The sequence below is a fragment of the Urocampus carinirostris genome, chromosome 5, assembly GCF_059441175.1.
Source record: "Urocampus carinirostris isolate Australia breed hairy pipefish chromosome 5, RoL_Ucar_1.0, whole genome shotgun sequence".
Classification (NCBI taxonomy): Eukaryota; Metazoa; Chordata; class Actinopteri; order Syngnathiformes; family Syngnathidae; genus Urocampus; species Urocampus carinirostris.
Genome location: NC_142353.1, coordinates 14162621 through 14183408, shown reverse-complemented (window position 1 = coordinate 14183408; position 20788 = coordinate 14162621). Strand labels below are relative to the sequence as shown.

Below are 20788 nucleotides of genomic sequence, written 5' to 3'. Positions count from 1 at the left end.
GTTATTTTTCGTCATCCCGGACAAAAGTTTCGTATCTACCATTGATCGTAAGTCAAATGGTTTTGAGCTGGGGAGCGTCTGTATTTGTATATTTTTAGTGTTTCAAAACCAGTTGGATGAAATGGTCCCTTTATGAACAAATAGACTATGAAACATACCTTGTCCAAGTTTCCTCATGCTTTGCAGAGGTAACAGATGTTCGACTCTCAAAAGATGAATACACTAATCAGCAATTCTTTTTCCTCCGCCCCTATGCGAATGTTTTCCAACCAATGTGTCTCGTGACTCAAAATGTTTGCCCACCCCTTGCTCTAACCCATATGCCCTTGTGGTTGCAGTCCGCCTTTCCAGAAACTAGAAGACTGCTTCAAAGCTCTTTCCCTCAACCAGGAGCTAGGCATCCCTCTCCCATCCGAGTTAGACGAACTCCACCAGAGCTTGAGTCGACTCCACTGGCCCAAAGACTGCTCTTCCCCAGCGCCGAGCCCAGATGAGCCACCAGACCCAAAACCAGCCTCCCCGGACCATTCCAGCATGTCAGGCATCGGCACTTAGAGGCCGCACTCTTCTAGCCATGCGGCAGCTGCCGACTTGCGACATCAACAATCGCGACGCAAAAAAACTGCCATGGAAGAAAAGTGGATGGAGCTTGCAGGGTTAAAAGTGCGAGTAGCGGATGCATTTCAGTTGCCGCTTTTGATTCAATGCACACAAAGCGGTCTTCTCATGTTTACAATCCAACCTGCTGTGGTCTGGTTACAAACACAAACCTCGCCACTACATGGGCGATGGGTGAAAATTAGTATTTGGCCAGCAGAGGGCTCCCTCCGTCCACTGCCTTATTCACGCAATGAGGTAAAATGCTGGAATCAAACTCACACTTGGGCCACTGTTTTGAATTCACAGCTCATAGTGAAATTCAAGGTTGTGTTTGTTAGATTTTTGCACTTTTTTTGTAGCAGTTTTTCACTTTTCACTCGTGCTTTGTCACTTAGCCGTCATTTAGGTCATGTGTTCCCACACAAAAGGGCTTCCTTTTTATGACGATATAATCTTGTGCAGAAAAACTGGATTGAGTTGTTGTTTTCACGGTTCAAATGTAGATATTGTATATTTAGCTCAATGTGAGGTATTTTGTCAATGGCAACGTTCAGATTTTAGACATTTCAATTCACTGTGGCTGTTGATTCAATTAGCTCTTTTGGTAGCGTCAATGCTGATAACTGTTACCATTAATATTTAATAGTAGTGCGACTTGAAATAAAACCCTCATTTTCCTATTTGTAGGTTGACAAATCAATTATTTTTTTTCTAAATGGCTAATTATGACTAGCACTACAATAGCAATATCACTTCTTGTCAGGAATGTTTTATTATATTAGAAGTATTTTCGATTTACACACCGTGACAAAAACGATCACTGGTGAAAAAATCTGGTGCTCTTATATGAAAATAGTTTTAAATCGTTGATAACTCGTTCTTTTGATGAATTTGTTTTGAATTAAACAGGATATATTTAATTGAATTATTAAGGTTATTTTGTTTTTGTTTTTCAAACAAATGCTAATATAGCAGTAACAATTCTCACAAAACTTCCAGTTGAACTTATTTTAAAAACAATTTATAGCCATCTTTTTTTTACAGGCTATAATTCATGAGTGTCTAAAATTAAGCACACCAATTTGACCAAAATATGTACATTGATGTATTTTGATTTTCTTTTCAGTGCGCAAGGCCTTGAAAACAATGAACATAATGTTAATTTTTATACTGATATAAATAATTTGGACAATAGCACCTATTTTTTTATTGTTTTGGTTTATTTTGAGGGTTGACATACTGTGATGCCTGATATCAATTTATGCACTTGTTGGAGGTCGTTCGTGTTAAATGTGATTTTCGGGTGACTTATTTCTCTGCGTATTTATAAATGGTGAAAGGTATCCAATCTTTGCTTTTTGGGGGGTATTTCTGACGTTTTTTTTATCAACTATATGTCGTCCTACTACAGGATAACCAGAGGGATGCTCAAATGTGTTTTGTAATCTGCCCATCAGTCTGAATTCATAAGTGTAAAATTAAACATTCCAATTTTCTCTCTCTTTTTTTATTTGTCTCTTAAAAGCAGACAGTCAAATACAAACACTATATGGCAATTGCATTTACGGTGGCATATAAAGACAAGTGGACAAAATAAACAGCAATCATAAACTCCAGTGATGTTGCAGACATGGCGTGTTAAGGACACGGAGAAAAAAAAAGGCATGCAGGGTTGAACTTAACTAGCTGTGTTTATGTCACAAACAATACAAGCCAAATGCCAAGCGGGCCCTTGCAGCGGCCCTGCGCGCTTTTCAAAGGAGGAACTTTTATGTTTCGCCGCCATGCCTGATGTACGCGCTGCGGGCAGTGTTATGTCATCCAGAGGATCAACTCTACTGCTCCTCATGCTTCCTGAGAGAAACATTTTCCCTGTCACTCCTTAACCTGTGGAACGAAAGCACGTCTTTCTCAAAGGTACACTACTCAAAAGTTCGGGGTCCCTTAGAAATGTCCTTAATCTTAAAATTTTTAACTTTTTTTTCAACAAAGATAACATTTGAAGTGATCAGAAATACACCTACTTTGCTAATATGGCAGATAGTATTTTAGCCACAAATGTCTTTTTCCTGCAATATCTACACAGGCCTGTTACCAACAACAAGCACTCCAGTGTTCTAATTGTACATTGTGTTTGCTAATTGCATTAAAAGGATAATGGATGATTAGAAACCACTTGTGCATTAATTTTAGCTCAACTGAGAGCAGTTTATCTGGTTAGCGAAGCTATAAAACTAACCTTACTTTGTGCTAGTTTAGTATCTGAAGCATCATATTCATGTCTGTGATTAATCTTTCAGAACTGGCAGGAAAAGATAACTTTCATGTAAAAGGCTACAGTCTATTCTTGTTCTAAGAAACAGAAGGGTAGGCAAGAAATTGCCAAGAAACTGAAGATCTCCCACAGCAATGTGTACTACTCCACAGCACAAACAGGAAAGAGGTTAGAGTTCTGGTGCTGAAACAAACGAGAGGACGAGTCTGTAGTTTGATAAATAGACACCTTAAAGGTCTTCAACGAGAAGCTTGGTTAAATAATTCCCCAAAACAGTGTCAATATCTACAATGAAGAGGCCATCCAAAGATGCTGACCTTCAAGGCAGAGTGGGATAGGAGGAAAACATACTGGCCAAGAAAACAAAGAATGCTATGGGCAAAAGAATGCGGATATTTGACTACTTGTTTCATAAAGAAAAGTGTGACTTCTTCGTGGACCCAAACTTTTGAACGGTAGTGTACATTCCCAAGTAGAGTACCATGCAAACGCATTTGTGGATGGGGAAGTGCTTTTTTTATGGGATTTTACACTCATCCTGCCTGAAAGGAGGATGTTTATTTTTACACATCTTTGTACAAATCTATTTACAATAAATACAATGGTATCCCTCGGCACAGCCAGCGGGTCAAAGCACATCACATGGTCATCATTAAGAGTGCTAAATTTTTGTGTATGAACAATATGAACCCATGCTTGGCCACATTTCAGACTTCTCTAACAGGCAGCCAGCTAGCTTACTTTTCGGTTATTAAACATAACAAAATGCACATTGAATGCCTCCTTTTCGGAAGAACCTCCTTTTTTGGGTCAGTTAGCAAAACAAATAGAGGATGTAGTTTCATGAGCTCAAACACCTTACTAACCCCTAAAAGGCATTTTTGGTCCATTAGATTGAAAGTTAGTTTCTAAGACTCATGCTCCAGGTGTGCCCGCCTGCTGGCCCATTAGGAGATCGGCGCCCTCCTCTGGTACCGGGCTGGTCTCGGTCTCGGCCGTCACCACAATGGCGTTCTCGTCGACCAGCTCGCAGGTCGGATTGGAGAAGGCTGAGAGGGGAAGCGTGATCCTCTGCATTTCGCGCTCGTAGACTCGCTGCTCGTGCTGCTTCTTCATGTCACGGCCCCTGCGTCAAAACATGCGACCGTTAGATTGAGCCCAATGGAGTGCGGCTAAGCAAACAGTGAATCCTTCGGTATTGTAAAATAGGATTTCTCAATGATGCCAGAAAACTGAACTCAATTCAAAAACAGCACTATGACGCTTCATAAGCAAGTTTTCATAAAATATTCAAAGTACTTGGTTTAACCTTTTCTGCAACTAGCAGTGAATAACAAGGTCAACAGAACACTGTGTAGTAAAAACACATGCAACACATGAAAGAACAGTTTATAGTGCAATATTATATATAATATTGCACTATAAGGTGTATATATATATATATATATATGATGTAAAATAGGTCAGATACTTTGCAATATACGTAGCTGTTTGAATACTGCATGTTTCTATAATGCACCTTGTTAGAAGGTCATACCTTGGCTTAACTTTGGAGGGGAACTTAGACTGGATTAATGGCCTTTTTCTTCTTTATAATCACAATACAGTAGATCCCTTGTACCAAACTGATTTGTCAATTTGTCACACTTCCACCAATGTGACTGTTAATGGAAAAGTTTTCAAAGAAATAAAATCATAGCCAGTGTTACCATGATTTTCAACTAAAAGATAGTAGGAACATAAACTCACATTGTATTTTGTAAACTATCATAATTTCTCATTTAATGTAAAAATTCTAGCAGGAGTGATTTGGAGTAATGTTGGAAAATCGCAAGCTGGGGAAAAAGCTTTTGATAAATAAGTTTTATAGATTTTTATGGTGATTTCTAAATTGATGTATATTATCGGTAATTGTTGGAGTGGGGCATTTTCAAAGTGCTTAAGGAAACAGAATACAATAAAGAAAATCAAGCAATATAATACCGGTTTGTGATAGGATTATTTTATGTAGTTCATTTACAGTAGCTTCCTAATCTAGCTAGGATAGCTAGCAATCCAGCAAGCTAAAAACAGTTGCTTCCCAGGTAGCACAAGCTAAATGCAGTCCCTGATGAATCAATGGAAGTATGGCTGGATGGATTGATTGCTGAATGAATGGATAGACATATTACTGCATGGATGGTTGGGTGGAAAGATTGCTGAATCCATGGATGGATGGACATATTTCTGAATGAATGGATGGACACATTGATGGCTGGATGGATGGATACATTGCTGGATAGATGGATAAACAGATTGCTGAATGGGTGGATAGATGGATGGACGGACAGATTGCTGAATGGATGGATGGACACATTGCTGGCTGGCTGGCTGGATGGATGGACAGATTACTGCATGGATGGTTGGGTGTAAAGATTGCTGAATCCATGGGTGGATAGACATATTTCTGAATGAATGGATGGACACATTTCTGGCTGGCTGGATTGGATGGATGGATAAACAGATTGCTGAATGGATGGATGGAGAATGGACAGAGGGATGGACAGACAGATGGCGAACATAATCCTTCAAACAAAATGGCTTTGCTGTTTTAAATGAAAACTCTTTAGGAATCTAATAGTGCTCAGGGAAAAATGTTATGGGAAATGAAAAATCAGCGCCGACTTTCATAACCGTTCCATTAAATTGGTGCGCTGCCCTGGGCAGAATGGAGTCTGTTCGTAAGCCAAAGATAAACTGCAGTGACGTGCCTTGAGCGGAAGGAGCGGCAGATGGCGACCGGGTGAAGCTGGCATGACTCATCTATTGGGAGGCTGAGCCAGGACTGCATTTGTTCTGATCAGAACCCAAATGAGACAACTGCTGTTGTAATCATCGTATTTGTCCATTCATTTTCGACCTATTTGATTATGAAGCATTACTAGCTGCCATTCACACTCAAATTCACAAAAATGAACTATTCCATTAACAAAAACGCAAGTGTGTGTATAATGCAAAACAAAAATGGACTCATTATTGTCTGAACAGCCTTTTGACACTTCTTGTGATTAAAGGCAATACAAATAAACGTGACTTGACTTTACGGAACAAAAAAACTGAATGTGAGGCGCATGTGCTAGCCAGGTTCTTTGCGTATGTGCTCATTTCTACAAGTCTTTGAGAGCAAAAGCAATGGCTATGAGGTCGCTTGATGTAAAATCCATGATGTAACAATTTTCTCCTTATTAATCTCACCTTATCCACCTCTGCTTGTTTGTCATAGTGTGTTGCTTTTCTTTTTGTCTGGATTTTATGTGTCCTTCAATAAACCACTTATTTTTTTGAATTGGCTCAAACCTGCCGTTTTGTGAGGCTGATAACGTGTGTGAGTGTGTGTTTGCAGCACTGGGCAGCAAAGTTGCTCGCTAGTTATGCGTTCAGGGTAATTTAGTCAATCTGATTGATAATTTTCTTTTTGTGTTTTGTTGTTAATTGTTGTTCAAATTCCCCAAACAGGAAGAGCGAAATCAACGGGGCAAACGTGAGCACATAATTTACAGATTTTTTAAAAAGTGCTGGATTTTGGTCTTTTATTTTGTAAAATAGCTTTGTAATGCACCATGCATGGAGAAAAGGGATAAAGTATTGGGCATTACCCAGCAATGTCAATGGAAATATTCGAGTGGTTTTACGGTAAAAGAAAAAAATGGATATGGACTAACTCAGTTGTGTTAGTTTGCAAGCTTTCAAGATTTCACAAGCCAATACATATAATGGGTTCAATGCTTCCACTGCTTGTTGTACACATTTTCTTCTTTATCATGCGGCCATTTTAAAGCAGTTTTAAGGGCTCGACTTTAATATGAGTATGTACGGTAATTTGTAACTAGATAGTTACTTTCAAGTGCAACTATTAATTTTGGGTGTCAGGTATCTGGGGAGTAAGCAAATAATAAATGATAAATTTAATAGATTTAAATAAAGTGACTAGTAACAGTAACTAATGACCGTTTGTTTTTTTTTGTATTTTTCAGTAACGCTTGAAGCACTGGTAACAAAAGGGAACTCCTACATGTGTTTTCAAAATGATTTCCTTTTCTAAAAACACTCCTTAAAAAAAACTTTTCATTTCCTGCCATCCCCCACAATGTATCTTTTTGGCATCGCGTGCAAATGCACAGCGACACAGTCAGTGCGGAATGTGCAATAGCAACTGACTCCTGGGCAACAACCGGCATTTACAGTTAGCGTTTGATTTAACAATGGCTGGAGGGAGCTGGACAAAATTGCTCTCCTTCAACTTGATCCATTGCCTCTGGCAGTGCCGAAGCACAAATCAAAGACGAGCAGCTGCTCTAGTACCTAGAAGAGTTTCTCTTATTTCGTAACCAACTGCAGAACACCAGAAAATATTGTGAGATCGGGGGCGGGCAAACCGCCCGTCAGGCTTTTTCATTCGGCACGCCAGACAAAAATGATCAAAATATAATGACAATATATCCAACGATCCATTATCTGCTAACCACCCATCCACTGTGCCACCCATGACAACACATACAATAGTAAATAAAGTACTACTAATAAGAAATGTTTTTTGTGGCAACCTTTTCCCCACAGTCCCAGCTTCAAAATTTTGGGGGACCCCTGCTTTAAAGCAACAAAGAAATCTGAAGATCTGTTTGAGAAGCAAAATAGTCAACTCTTTTTAATAAGCAGCGCCAAAAGAGCTAGTTCACTAAAAAATTACAGAATTCCCATCACTTTTGAATATCAGTAATCAGAATTAAAAAACATTAATTTATGAGTTCAACGATAAGTAGTAGTGAAAGAGCTTGGGCGTTTTTTAAATACATGGTTTTTTGTTTTGGACATTTCAATCGGTGAGTATACCAGTGGTGGGCCATCATGCTTGCAATGCCTTCTCTTCTGGACTAAAAAACATCTGAATCGTGTGATGTTAATTATATTTTGTCCACGACTACTTCTTCATCAATTCCAAATTGTCTGTCGGATTACTTTATTGTTTCTACCCTGGTTGCGCTACTTCCAGATGTGTGCTTTCATATTTAATCAGTAAACCTATCACATTTCAGTCATTACTTCTTGCCAAGGTCAGAAATCTACATGGAGGCCTTCACTATCAGCTCTGAGGCCCTGAGGAATAGAATAAGTGACAATAAAGGTGTTATTTTAGCCATCATATTCTGAATTGGCGAGTAGGCACCTACTAAAAAGTGTAACGAAACGTCAGCGGTTTCACAACTATGATTGGCTAGGGGGAGGTATCAAAAGTATCAAGAAGAAAAATGGAATAAAAACACATTAGTCCCGTGTCCACTCCTTCTGTCAAACAGAAAATTTCAGCCCTAAAATAAACAAAAACGTTGTCAGATATACAATAGGACAGGCTCGACTATCAGCATTACCAGTCATGGCAGTAGAAAAGAACTTGTTGATGGTACTGAAACGCATAAAATCTGTGCGACAGAGTAATTGAAATCCTCTTCAAGAAAGAAAGGAGGATGGATTTTGTGAACAAAGGAAAAAGATTTTAGGTGAGTAAAATGCGGCTATATACCTAAATAATATTGCAATTTTATCTGGTTATTATTAATGCCTTTTCTATATGTGTCACAACTATAGCCGCAGTAAATGTCTTACAGTTATTAAAAAAAGTTGTTGAGGATTGGATTGATTCAGCCTACCAAGGGCCTAGGTGTTAAATGGACGGCCTGTCACTGGAGTATGGTTGGTTGGTGGGATCCCTTAACCACTAAGGTCGTAGGGGCACCATTTCTCAGGGTGTGTCTTGGGATAGTACAGCCTAGTGGCGCCCATCCCTCACCAGCCCAACATATGTTTCCACCCAGTCTCAAACAGAGACCTTTCACACGTTAGGCGAATGTGTTAACCACCGCAAGACGGAAACACTGAAGTACACAAAGCACAAGTTCCTGGACGCACAAGCTCGGACACAAACCTTTTGTAGAAGTAGCCGAGCGTGATGCCCACGCCGAGGACGATGATGACCGCCATCATGACGATGCCGAGGGCGTAGCCTGAAAACGCCATATAGCCAACTGTGAGTTAGAGTCTTCAAACATCACAGTGTCGATTATCAGGATATTTACCAAGGGTGCCCAGATCCTTTTTCTTCTTTGGTCCGGTTTTGACCCGCTGGCTGATTCCCATCACTGGCTGCAAGCCTGCTTTCGGAGCAGCGTCCGATGAAGAAGACGACGACGTTGACTCCAACTCTGTTACCTTGGTGGAAGCAATCTCTGGAAGCGCAAGAAAGAAGCTTCCCCGTTAATGACTACGTCTTGGAACCCTGCCAATGTATCATCACATTAGCCTCAGCAATTAGTCAATATGGATTGCTTTCGAACACTGTAACTGTATCTCTGTCCATTAGCTAGGGTACATTTTTTCAATACATGTAGACACTTTCATGGGAGATATTGAATGCTCTGTGTCAATTTCATTGTCAAGTAGCAACAGTGGATACTTCTAAGTTACACATGTCAAACATAGGGCCATCAATTTATGTCAAAGAGAAGCAGGTCTCAAGGTCATTTCTGTTGAAATAATGACTTTATTTTTATTCAATTCAAACTAAATACTTTATCCAGCTCCTAGAGGGCAGTGTTGAGTTTGTTTAGTGTGGAGAGTTGGTTCAGGTGTAAAACTGCATTTACTCAAGTTTTAAGATAAAGCAGCTTAAACATTCAGTGTCAGACATTAACATCTTTTTTCCCAGTTATTTGTAAATAAAGATCCCCTGTCATCCGTGATTATAATATGTAGGGTAGGTTACTTATGTAGGCCGAATGAAAGCATCACACTGAAAAACAAAGATGGAGTTGACAGTGTTTTACTGATCCAGCCCCAAAGCTAAACTGAGTTTGACATCAATGGACTTATGCATTATCAATTCTAAATTAAAGGGACAGTGAGTAATATTTGACCACTGTAAAAGAAAACGGGCTGAAAGGCATAAGGGAGAATACAAACTACAGAGCGTGATAAAATCACACAATTTCTCTTCTCATTTTTTGCCATCCTTTCACAAGGTTTTTGTTTTTTGGGAGTACCCATAGAAGCAAGATGGCAAACAATTATGTCTACCTCTAGGTGAGCTTGATGTTATGTAAAATGAATACATTTTTTCCACCTAGGAGTATTGAAGAGAAATCTACGTTTATATGATCTATATGTACCAGTAGGTTTGCTTATTATTCAAATCAATAGTGTTTTTTTAAATGATTTTTTTTAACCACAAGGTGCCACTAAATGAGATACAATGTCCTTTTAAGGGTGTGAGTAAAATGTAGAACAATCTAGCTGAGTTTTAAGCGAAAAGTACGACAAGGAATGACAAAAAAGAAAGCATGGCAACTCGTGTTGCGTATCACTAACTTAACATGCGCTTGAGCCACAATAATAATTATTTACAGTCCGCACACTTCAAATAAATCCACCTACTTGGACTTGTTACACTTTGCTATGATCAATTTCTTAACTGACCACAATTCTTTCTTTGACCTCAACATTATGCTGCTTTCTAGCCTCCATACGTCGTTGAAGCGTGTGCATAATAAACAATTGCATCAATGGGTATTGGTTCCGTTAGAAGATTGGATTCAGCTGCTTAGAGTGGTGGGAGGTCGGGAGCTGCAGTGCCCAGTGTGGTAACCAGAGAGCTTTAGAGACCCCACAAAAGCAGACCAAACAAAAGCCGATATTTATCCATTTTGTTGGTATTTACTGCGGGTGCTTTGACGCAAAACCTAGCTAAAGACACTAGCGGGGCCTTAAGTAAAATTTCACAAAAATTGGTTCAGCCGTTTCACAGCCTATAAATCAGATACAAACACATATAAACACACACAAACACAGATTAGATTTGGATTAGGTTTAGATAGATTTAGAATTTCACAGAGAGATAGAGCGATATTTAGATTAGATATATTTAGATAACAAATAGGTAAAAAAGTAAATGGTTCCTGTCCAAATGACTTTGCTACTGTGTAGGAATATGGTGGGGACAGATTTTATCTTGTGTACAGTTTAGGGTAACGTTAAAGGAAGTTATAAAACTAAATGTGTCACATACACACCAACAAATTGAATGTTGTCAGCCTACTTGTCCTCAAGTGATAATTATCAAGAAAACGTATTAGTTCTACGTTTTATGAAGGTAGTTTCTCTTCCAAGTGCCAAGTACCGCAGTCAATTGTATTGTTTATTTTGTTTGTTTTTTTATGAGAAAGAACAGTTTTAACAGTGCTTGGCTTACAATATAAATTGCAGGCTTTGCTTTTACATCTGCAGGTTAAAATTTTCCCATATCAGTCACTTCCTTTGCAGGCACAAGTGGGCTGTTTGCAAACTTGACTTTGAAATTGTGTGACATCATCAAGTGAGCAGCCAATCAGCTTCTGTCTCTAAGGTGAAAAGAATTCAGTTTTCCAATGAGGAACGGTGTAAGGCGTGGCCCAAAAGAAAAACAAGTCTGGCAACTGAATTTGTACAAAATAACCAAGAAAAACAAATTACTGCGGTCCCTTTGTTATTGTTTGTCCGAGGAAGGAATCAGAAAGGGGAAATCACACTCAAGCTTCTTTAGAGATTTGAGCAAGCAACAAACTATTGGTGGAAGGAAGGACACTAAAACGGGCTGCCGATTTTTATGAGCAGAAATGGAAACATTTTGGAAGCTGCTCAAGAATGTCATCACGTGGAGCATAAATCACTTTTAAACACTCAAAACAAATCGAGCAAACGTTTTCTATGAAGGGGTGGGAATGTTTCTGCGATTTCCAGTTTTAGAAGAAAGTAGGTTAAAAGCAGGCTCGGGGGGGTAACGGAATACATGTAACGGCGTTACGCAACTATACATTTAAGGTATAGTTGGTTAAAATAAGGATTACTTTGCAGGATTAGTTAAAAGTATATTTACATATACATAATGTGCCGATTGTCTCATCTCATCTCATTAGCTTCACCGCTTATCCTCAGTAGGGTCGCGGGGGTGCTGGAGCCCATCCCAGCAATCATCGGGCAGTGGGCAGGGGACACCTTGAACTAATTGCCAGCCAATCGCAGGGCTGTGCCGATTGTGTCTATCATAATTTAAATCATTGACATCACAGACACAGAAAGAATCAAGTTGTTTAAATAGTAGTAACGGCCATATATGTTGCACAGATTTACAGATTACATGTTTGTTGCAGGTAAAAAGAAAATTGTTTGTATTTTATTTCTCCTTCAATGTAGCACTCGTTTTGTTCAATTGGTGCAAGCTTGCAGTTTGGTGAGGCTCTTTACACATGTGTGTTTTGGTGCTCTACTGATGCGTTAGGGACAATAAGTAAATTTGAATGATTATTTTCTTTTCATATTTGCTGTTAATTTATGTTCAAAATTCACTATACGATTACTGTATTAATGTGCTCCTAATTTGAACTAAAAAGCATTTCTTGTCATCTTGTCTGCCATGTGAAAGAGAAAGGTTTATTTTTGCTTCATAAACTATACAATGGGGCTAAAATTTGAGCACTTTTGGTAGTACTACAATCTGACCTTGGCTTCATCCAATACTTGTTCAAGTCAAATCACATTTATTTGTATAGCCCTCACAAAATATCTCAAAAGACTGCACAGGTTACAATTAAACCATCTCCTGATTTTAAACCGACATGCGAGCATGCGAACAACATTAAGTCATTTTGTTTATATTTGGATGAGTTTTTCTCTATTAGCGTATTTGTTATTTGGAGTATTTCAAAGTCATCAAGTTACATTACTGCTATATTATGGTATCCGGATCATGTGACTGATTTTTCAACAGGTAACAGATCACATTTTTAAAAGTGGGCTGCATAGTTCAAAGTGTCCTTAAAAGTTTCAAATTCAATATTTTCTCTATTAAGTGTTACAATGCCCAACTGAGTTCAAAAAGCCTTTCTTTATTTTTTCACCACTCCTATCTGCTTTTATTTAACTTTTTTCATCGGTGTTCCTGCCACAGAGGGCTGGTGAAGAAAGGTGGGGGGAGGGGTTTGTGTTGGTTGTTTCAATTTATTCTAGGATAAAAAAAAACAATATAAATAAGAAATGACTTTTTCAAAAACAAATGCCAACTCAAACCCCCCAAAAGATTAAAAAATAAGAGTTTTTTTGAGCACATCCAAGAGAGACAAATACGTGCACGCGGCACACAGGCAGCTTAACTTTAGGCTGGGATGAAGATGGTGTGAGCAAGTCGAATATTGTTGAAGTAACCCTCCCAACCCTGGTTAAAATAAGTCACCTTGGCACTTCTGGATGGAACAATACTGCTTCTGGACTGTCCCATCAGGGCCTGTAATGTAGCACCAAGGCCTCTTGTCGGAATCGGGATTTCGGCAGTAATTGTGATCTCCCACGCCTACATCGGAACACAGCAAAACAACACATGCCTTTTACTGAAGATGTCTCTCAGACACACATACGTGCACTTATCTGCTTGCCGCTGCACTCATTAATCATTCACACAACAATGAATACGCCGCCATGGGGACAAAGACAAGAAAAAGCAGCTGCTGCTTCTGTTGTAACACTAGAAAGACAAACAACGCCGTTTGCAAAGCTATTTGAGAATATTACAGAACCGACTTGATAGATTCGCAACATTAGCAAACTAGATCATCTAGTAGGAGGTGGAGGTAGTTCTCTTTTATCGCCGAGTGTGTATGTATATATATATAACTAGTAAGGCTAGTTAGACTTATTCAGTGTTTTTTAACCAGAGTGCCGTGAGACCTTGTTTAGCGTGCTGCAGGAAATTGGCAAAGTTCATCATTGCAAAGAAAGCCTGCCACCGTTCAGTGTCTTTGCCTCCATTGGGCGAAGAAACTAACAACCATCTGAGATTAGATTTTGTGACAGAAGCAGATCATTTTTGCTCGTTGAACGTTTTAGTGTATTTGTGTTATTTTTCTAGAGAAACAAAATATGGTAAAACAAGTTAGAAATATAGTAAAATCCAGATTAACAGCAAAATTATTGATTCAAATGAATAATGTGTAAACAAACATTGCTAAAATAAATCAAGTGAAAAATCTGCTCAAAATTTGCTTATTTTTATTATGATCATAACACCGTTTTGCTTCTATTTATATTGGCAGATAACTTTAGATCATTTTAAGTACTTTGGGCAGCACGGCAGAGCAGTGGTTAGTGCGTGTGCAGCACAGTTCTGAGGTCATGAGATCGAACCTTCCTGTGTGGAGTTCGCATGTTCTCCCTGTGCTTGCGTGGGTTTACCCTGGGCACTCCGGTTTCCTCCCACATCCCAAAAACATGCATGTCAGGTTAAATGGCCGGTCCAAATTGTCCCTAGGTGTGAATGAGCGAGTGAGTTGTGTCTGTCTCTGGCTGCCCTGCGATTGGATGGCAACCAGTTCAGGGTGTCCCCTGCTCACTGCCCGAAGCTAGCTGGATGGGTTCCAACACCCCAGCGACCGTACTGAGGATGCAGCGTTAATTTATTAATACGAAGATTTAAAAACCTAGTAAAACCTTGAAAACGTGTTAAAATATAGTTAAAGCAAAATTAATAACCAATCATTAACCCAAATAATTTGTTTGTATTTCATTAAGCTGTATTATTATTAAAGCCCTAGTGCATACTAGTTGACAACTAGAAGGAACTTTTGTCTAATGCGAACAAAAACCAATGCCACAGCAAGCAGAAAGATGCCAGACAAACAAGGCGGACTACTCGGAATGGATTCCACTAGGTATTAGAAATACACATTTCTTCACTTATGATTTATTAAAAACAACATTGCATGATAATTCATGTTTTCCCTCTGATTTAAATCTTTTTTTGTTTCTGAATTAAACCTTTAGTACCTCTAGGTCAAGTCAAGTCATGCTCATTTGTATAGTCCTTTGTCACAAGGAGTCTCAAAGGGCTGCACAGACCACTATTACAGACAATAGACTATGATTACACCATCCCCTAAGGGGCACAAAATATTACGTATTTTCCTTTCAACCATTTATATTAATAATTACAGCAAAGTTATTAAGCGAAATTAATAACCCGTTTTACCTTCTGTTAAAATGTCAATTTAGTTAACACTATAATTTGAGCTAAAAACAAACATTTAAACCAGCCATGTTTTTAATATTTTGTTCTAAAGGATGAGAGACACTGGACTGTTGCACCATGGCCGTGCCACTAATACTTTGAAACGTGTTACTGATGAGGACTCACTGGAAAAGATCTCCTTTTTGGGTGTCCTGACATGGTTAATCTGTGCCCCACTATACTTTGGTTTCTAAGTAATGCTTCGTGTTTTGAATGTTGGGCGAAAAGGCAGGTTTGGCTTTTATATTGTACCTGGCATGTTTTAAAATGTGCTTCAATTTGACTTGTATTGGATATGCTCCTTAAATTGAGGGTCAATTATCTGAAATTATTGCTCAAGTTTTCATTGCATGAGTTTTATTTCAGTCTTTGGTACGACGTTGTATTATTAATAGTTTACTATTGTAACTATTGATATTCAGCACGTGTTGTTTACCCGAGTTTGGATCATATTGCGTAGAAGTGTTGTCCCAATTCAGACAAGTAAGTCCCGAGGAGGAAATCTTCTTGTCTCCTCTGTAACTCACTCCATTGGATTCAATGCACTCTGCAGAACACGTGAGAAGAGGGGATTGAAATCGGATCTCTTGGAGAAAAACACACGCAGAGAAACAACTCAAGACGCGTTTTACCTTGGCGATCTGCTTTTAAAGCGCTGCTGTCGACGATGGCTGGACTCAAGAGAAAAACGTGCAAATATAGAAACATACAGCACCGATGACGGACGGGATTCATTGCTCAATCTGTTTGTGTTTTTAAGAGAAGAAAAAAAGAAAGAGCCTGTGCTGAGGGCGACAGACACACTGCTCCCCTCGTTGAAAGCCTCGGCCCTTGTTTTTGCCAAAAGACGAGATCTTCTGTCCTGTAAACAGTCTGGAGGAGGAGCTGCGTGATGACGAGGGAAACGGCAAAAGGAAAACACACCTCCGGGTCCTCGCACATACGTCCACGAGACGGTTCGGACCTACGTGGTTTCGAATTTACGAACGGTGAATTAATTTCCGCAGAGCGGGAGAAATCTTCCTCGTTAAACACAAAAAACACGCTCAGTTACTACTGAGATGAGTCGTATTTTTAATTCAACCACGAGAGTGGAAAACTCATTTGAGCTCGGAGGCCACATGGTCGAAGAAAAAAAACTCCCACGAGGGTCGGACTAGTAGGAAGAAAAGAAGGAAGGAAAGAAGGAAAAAATGAAAGAAAGAAAGAAGGAAAGAAAGCAAGAAGGAGAAAAAGCGAAAGAGAAAAGAGATAGAAGAAAAAAATGAATAAGAGAGGGTGAAACAGATGGACAGACAGACAGACAGAAATAAAGAACGAGAATAGAATAGAATATACCTTTATTGTCATTGTAACAAAATGGGTTAACATATTTTGACAACGAAATTGGGCATGACACTCAAGTTTCAAACATTCACAGTGAGGTAAAGACACCAAGAAGACAAAGGAACAGAGAAGATAAGGTTATAAAAAAGGAGGATATGGTTATAGTTATGATTTACACAAGAAATGGCGGTATAAAGGATGTTACATACAGTTTGGTATCGTAAGGGTTTGTGCAATATGCATTTAGTGCAAAAATAGTCATCATAGTGCAAAAAATAGTCAACATATGCATTTGGTGCAAAAAATAGTCATCATAGTGCAAAAAAAATAGTCAACATTGTGCAAGGTGAGCAGTAAACATAGTGCAGTCAACATGTAAGGCGCCCGCTTTGAGACTGGGAGGTTCGGGTTCGCGCCCCGGCCGAGTCATTCCTAAGACTTAAAAAGTGGTCGGCGGCGCCCTCTCTTGGCTGCGGCTGCATCGGGTCAGGTGCAATCGACATTTCGTTCTGTGTACATTGTTACACAGAATGACAATACAAGGAAATTATTATTATAAATTATTATTATTATGTGCAAGAAACATAGACAAGAGTACCATTTTACGTTTGTATGAGGTAGTGTTTTTGCAAGAGCTTTTCTGTTTTTTTGTGCGGTGTCTGTTTAGGGTATGAGAGTATGTGTGAGAGAGAGAGAGAGAGAAAAAGAAAGAGTGATAGAGGGCGAGAGAGTAGTTAGAGAGCAGGGAGAAAAAGCAAGCAACATTTTGAGGTCAAATCATACACACTGTCCCATGAAATTAAACCACAGTAAGCAGGGCAGGGACATTTAACTCAAGTATCGTTCAGTCTAGTCTCATTTGTATAAGCCTGCACTCGATTATTTACTGGACTGTCTCAGAAAATTAGAATATTGTGATAAAGTTCTTTATTTTCTGTAATGCAATTAAAAAAACAAAAATGTCATACATTCTGGATTCATTACACATCAACTGAACTATTTCAAGCCTTTTATTATTTGAATATTGCTGAATTTGGCTTACAGCTTAAGAAAACTCAAAAATCCTATCTCAAAATATTAGAATATCATGAAAAAGTATACAAGTAGGCTATTCAACTAATCACCTGAATAATCTAATTAACTCGAAACACCTTGCGAGGGTTTCCTGAGCCTTAAAAACACTCAGCTTGGTTCAGTAAACTAAATCACTGCTGATCTGACTGCTGTCCAGAGGACCATCATTGATACCCTCCATCAGGAGGGTAAGACACAAAAAGAAATTTCTCAAAGAGCAGGCTGTTCACAGAGTGCAGTTTCAAAGCATATCCACAAAAAGTCTGTTGGAAGGGAAAAATGTGGCCGGAAACGCTGCACAACCAAGAGAGATGACCGCAGCCTTAACAAAATTGTGACGAAGAGCCGCTTCCAGAATTTGGGGGAGCTTCAAAGACAGTGGGCTGAAGCTGGAGTCCAGGTATCAAAAGCCACAGTTCACAGACGTGTCCGGGAAATGGGCTACAATAGCCGTATTCCCATGGTCAAGCCACTTCTGAACTCAAGACAACGGAAGAAGCGTCTGACTTGGGCTATGGAGAAGAAGCACTGGACAGTTGCAGAGTGGTCCAAAGTCCTCTTTTCAGACGAAAGCAAGTTTTGCATTTCATTTGGAAGTCAAGGCGCCAGAGTCTGGAGAAAGGCTGGAGAAGAGCAAAATCCAAGTTGCTTGAAATCCAGTGTGAAGTTCCCACAGTCAGCAATGGTTTGGGGAGCCATGTCAGCTGCTGGTGTTGGTCCACTGTGTTTCATCAAGTCCAGAGTAAATGCAACTGTGTACCAAGAGATTTTAGAGCACTACATGCTTCCATCTGCTGAAAAGCTCTATGGAGATGAGGATTTCATTTTCCAGCATGATCTGGCACCTGCCCACAGTGCCAAAACCACCAGTAACTGGTGCACTGACCATGGCATCACTGTCCTTGATTGGCCTGCTAATTCCCCTGACCTGAACCCCATTGAGAATTTGTGGGGTATAGTTAAGAAGAAGATGAAAGACACCAGACCTGCAAATGCAAATGAGCTGAAGGCCGCTATCGAAGCATCCTGGGCATCAATAACACCTCAGCAATGCCACAGGCTGATTGCCTCCATGCCACGCCGGATTGATGCAGTAATCCGTGCAAAACGATTCCCAACCAAGTACTGAGTGCATCAATGGACATTTTCAAATGTTTGATTTAGTTTTGCTGTTATAAAATTATTTTTTTTACTTGGTCTGAGGAAGTATTCTAATATTTTGAGATAGGATTTTTGAGTTTTTTTCAGCTGTAAGCCAAAATCAGCAATATTCAAATAATAAAAAGCTTGAAATAGTTCAGTTGATGTGTAATGAATCCAGAATGTATGACATTTTTGTTTTTTTAATTGCATTACAGAAAATAAAGAACTTTATCACAATATTCTAATTTTCTGAGACAGTCCAGTATGTGTAGTATTTGCTTTAAATAGGACGTAAAAATGTCCGCAATATACTGCAATATGGACAACTCATTCTGATGCGGTTAGTCTCATTTTGTTTGGAAAACAAATATTCAGCCACTTTAACAGACAATCTGAAATGAGTCGACTATAACTAACTGGAGGATTGTTTTTCATCTCTTGGCATAGCCAAGCATCTGACCTACTTTGACGCTTTCCAATTATAAGCGCAGTCAGATATTTGGCTCTTAAATCAGCGCTCAGGTGTCTGTATGTTCTTTCAAACTCACAAGGCCTGTTTTTCCACTCATCCAAGACTTGCAGAGGGGCAGAAACAGCGGTGCCTGTGCTTGTTTTCCCTTTTCATTTGTAGTCTGCATTGTCGGCAGTGTGTGCATAACGAAAGCCTCCCGACTTGTGCCACGCTCAGCTTTTATCGTTTCTTTCCAACGGCTATGCAAGCAGTGGAGCATCACCATGTAAAAAAATCAATTATAAACCCCAAACACCTTCCTCTTTATTGAAAAACAAATAGTGTCATACGGTTTTTCTATATGGACTCTTTAGGGGGAAGATCAAACTGATGACACAATGGAAAAACACCTCTTCGTGTTCCTACTCCAGATGGTAAACATTGACGCACACGCCCAATAAGTGCATCTACTTGGAAGCGTTCCAGGCTGCTATGATCAGTTTTCTTTTTCAAATGTACAAACATTTTAAAATCAGATGGGACTTCCACCCACCGTAATCATAGTTGAACAAATTAGTAAAGCAATTCATGTCTATAACAGATACAATTCCAAAAATAAACCCCCAAATCCCTTCCCCTCTTATACAAGGGATTTCAATTCTGGACGGTAAATGTAATAAGACAACCCTTAACAAAATTGTCATTTCCTGGAAAACAAACAAAAATGAAATTCATTATAAATATAATGACTCTGTGATAAATAGATTGATAAATAAATACTTTAAAATGACCTATAGCACCCAACTTCAAAGAAGCACCCTTTAATGGTAATGGTCTGCATTTCTATAGCACTTTTCAAATCACTGATCAAAGTGCTTTACAATGTGCTTCACACTTACACACAATAGCAGCCATGCAAGGCATCTACCTGCTTATCAGGGGCTTAAAAAATTCAGTGTCTTCCCAGGAATCAAACCTGCGACCTCTTGATCCAAAGACGAGTGCTTTACCTCCTGAGCTACTGCCGCCCCACTTTAACAAATATGAATCATATTCATGCATCAAAAGGTGAATTCATAGTACAGTTAGAAATTGAAGATATTATCTGCTCCATCCATCTATCCATGATCTGCACCGCTTATCCTCAGTAGGGTTGCGAGGGTGCTAGAGCCCATCCCAGCTATCTTCACGCAGTGGGCAGGGGACACCCTGAGCTGGTGGCCAGCCAGTCGCAGGGGACACATAGACAGACAACTCATTCGCTCATTCACACCTAGGGACAATTTGGATCGGCCAATAAACCTGACATGCATGTTTTTGGAATGTGGGAGGAAACCAGAGTGCCCACAAGAAACCCACGCAAGCACGGGGAGAACATGCAAACTCCGCACGGGAAGGTTCGATCTCATGACCTCAGAACTGTGCCGCAGACGCACTAACCAATCTGCCGTCGTGCTGCCTTAATATCTGCTCATTTTTGCAAAATTGATATCGAAATCACTGACCATACATCCTGTTAATGTCCAATTATTCATCTTCACTGCTCCCACCAACTTAATCAGAAATCATAACACATTCAGACTAATTTTAAAGGACAAGAATGACAAAAATTCAACAAATCTTATGAACAGCAAAACATTTAATCCACAAAAACAATATATAGAAAGTGTAAATCTGTTTTCCAGAATTTTGTCAGAGAATTTGTTTTATTTTTGATTGAATCTTTGAATTTGATGAACACTCCCAGTGTCCAAAGGACTTATAACATACTTAAGAATCTCTCCATTGTATTGATTTA

At 39.3% G+C, this 20788-nt stretch overlaps 2 protein-coding genes across 2 annotated transcripts in view; one reads left to right on the top strand and one right to left on the bottom strand.

Annotated features, from left to right (window-relative positions):
• limk2 (LIM domain kinase 2) overlaps nucleotides 1–2096 on the top strand; it is a 44518-nt gene extending 42422 nt beyond the window's left edge. Inside the window, exon 16 of the mRNA XM_088335861.1 lies at nucleotides 339–2096. Within this exon, the coding sequence (XP_088191987.1) occupies nucleotides 339–555 (217 nt within the window). The 3' untranslated portion in view covers nucleotides 556–2096. The remainder of the gene's footprint in view (nucleotides 1–338) is intronic.
• pik3ip1 (phosphoinositide-3-kinase interacting protein 1) lies at nucleotides 2092–15908 on the bottom strand. Its single transcript, XM_088335862.1, has 6 exons — nucleotides 15629–15908; nucleotides 15433–15543; nucleotides 13170–13286; nucleotides 8986–9135; nucleotides 8835–8913; nucleotides 2092–4001 (listed from the first exon to the last, which is right to left on the bottom strand). The coding sequence occupies exons 1-6, from the start codon at nucleotides 15729–15731 to the stop codon at nucleotides 3791–3793; spliced, it is 771 nt and encodes a 256-aa protein (XP_088191988.1). The 5' UTR covers nucleotides 15732–15908; the 3' UTR covers nucleotides 2092–3790.
• Between the last annotated feature and the right edge of the window lie 4880 nt (nucleotides 15909–20788).

What these genes read in the sequence shown, in the direction of transcription:
- pik3ip1 (XM_088335862.1), bottom strand. Translation starts at nt 15,731, where the DNA reads ATGAATCCCGTCCGTCATCGGTGCTGTATGTTTCTATATTTGCACGTT. An exon ending in GCAATATGATCCAAACTCGG is followed by an intron (nt 13,287 to 15,432) that starts GTAAACAACACG and finishes GTTCCGATGTAG; the next exon opens with GCGTGGGAGATCACAATTAC. An exon ending in AAAGGATCTGGGCACCCTTG is followed by an intron (nt 8,914 to 8,985) that starts GTAAATATCCTG and finishes TGGCGTTTTCAG; the next exon opens with GCTACGCCCTCGGCATCGTC.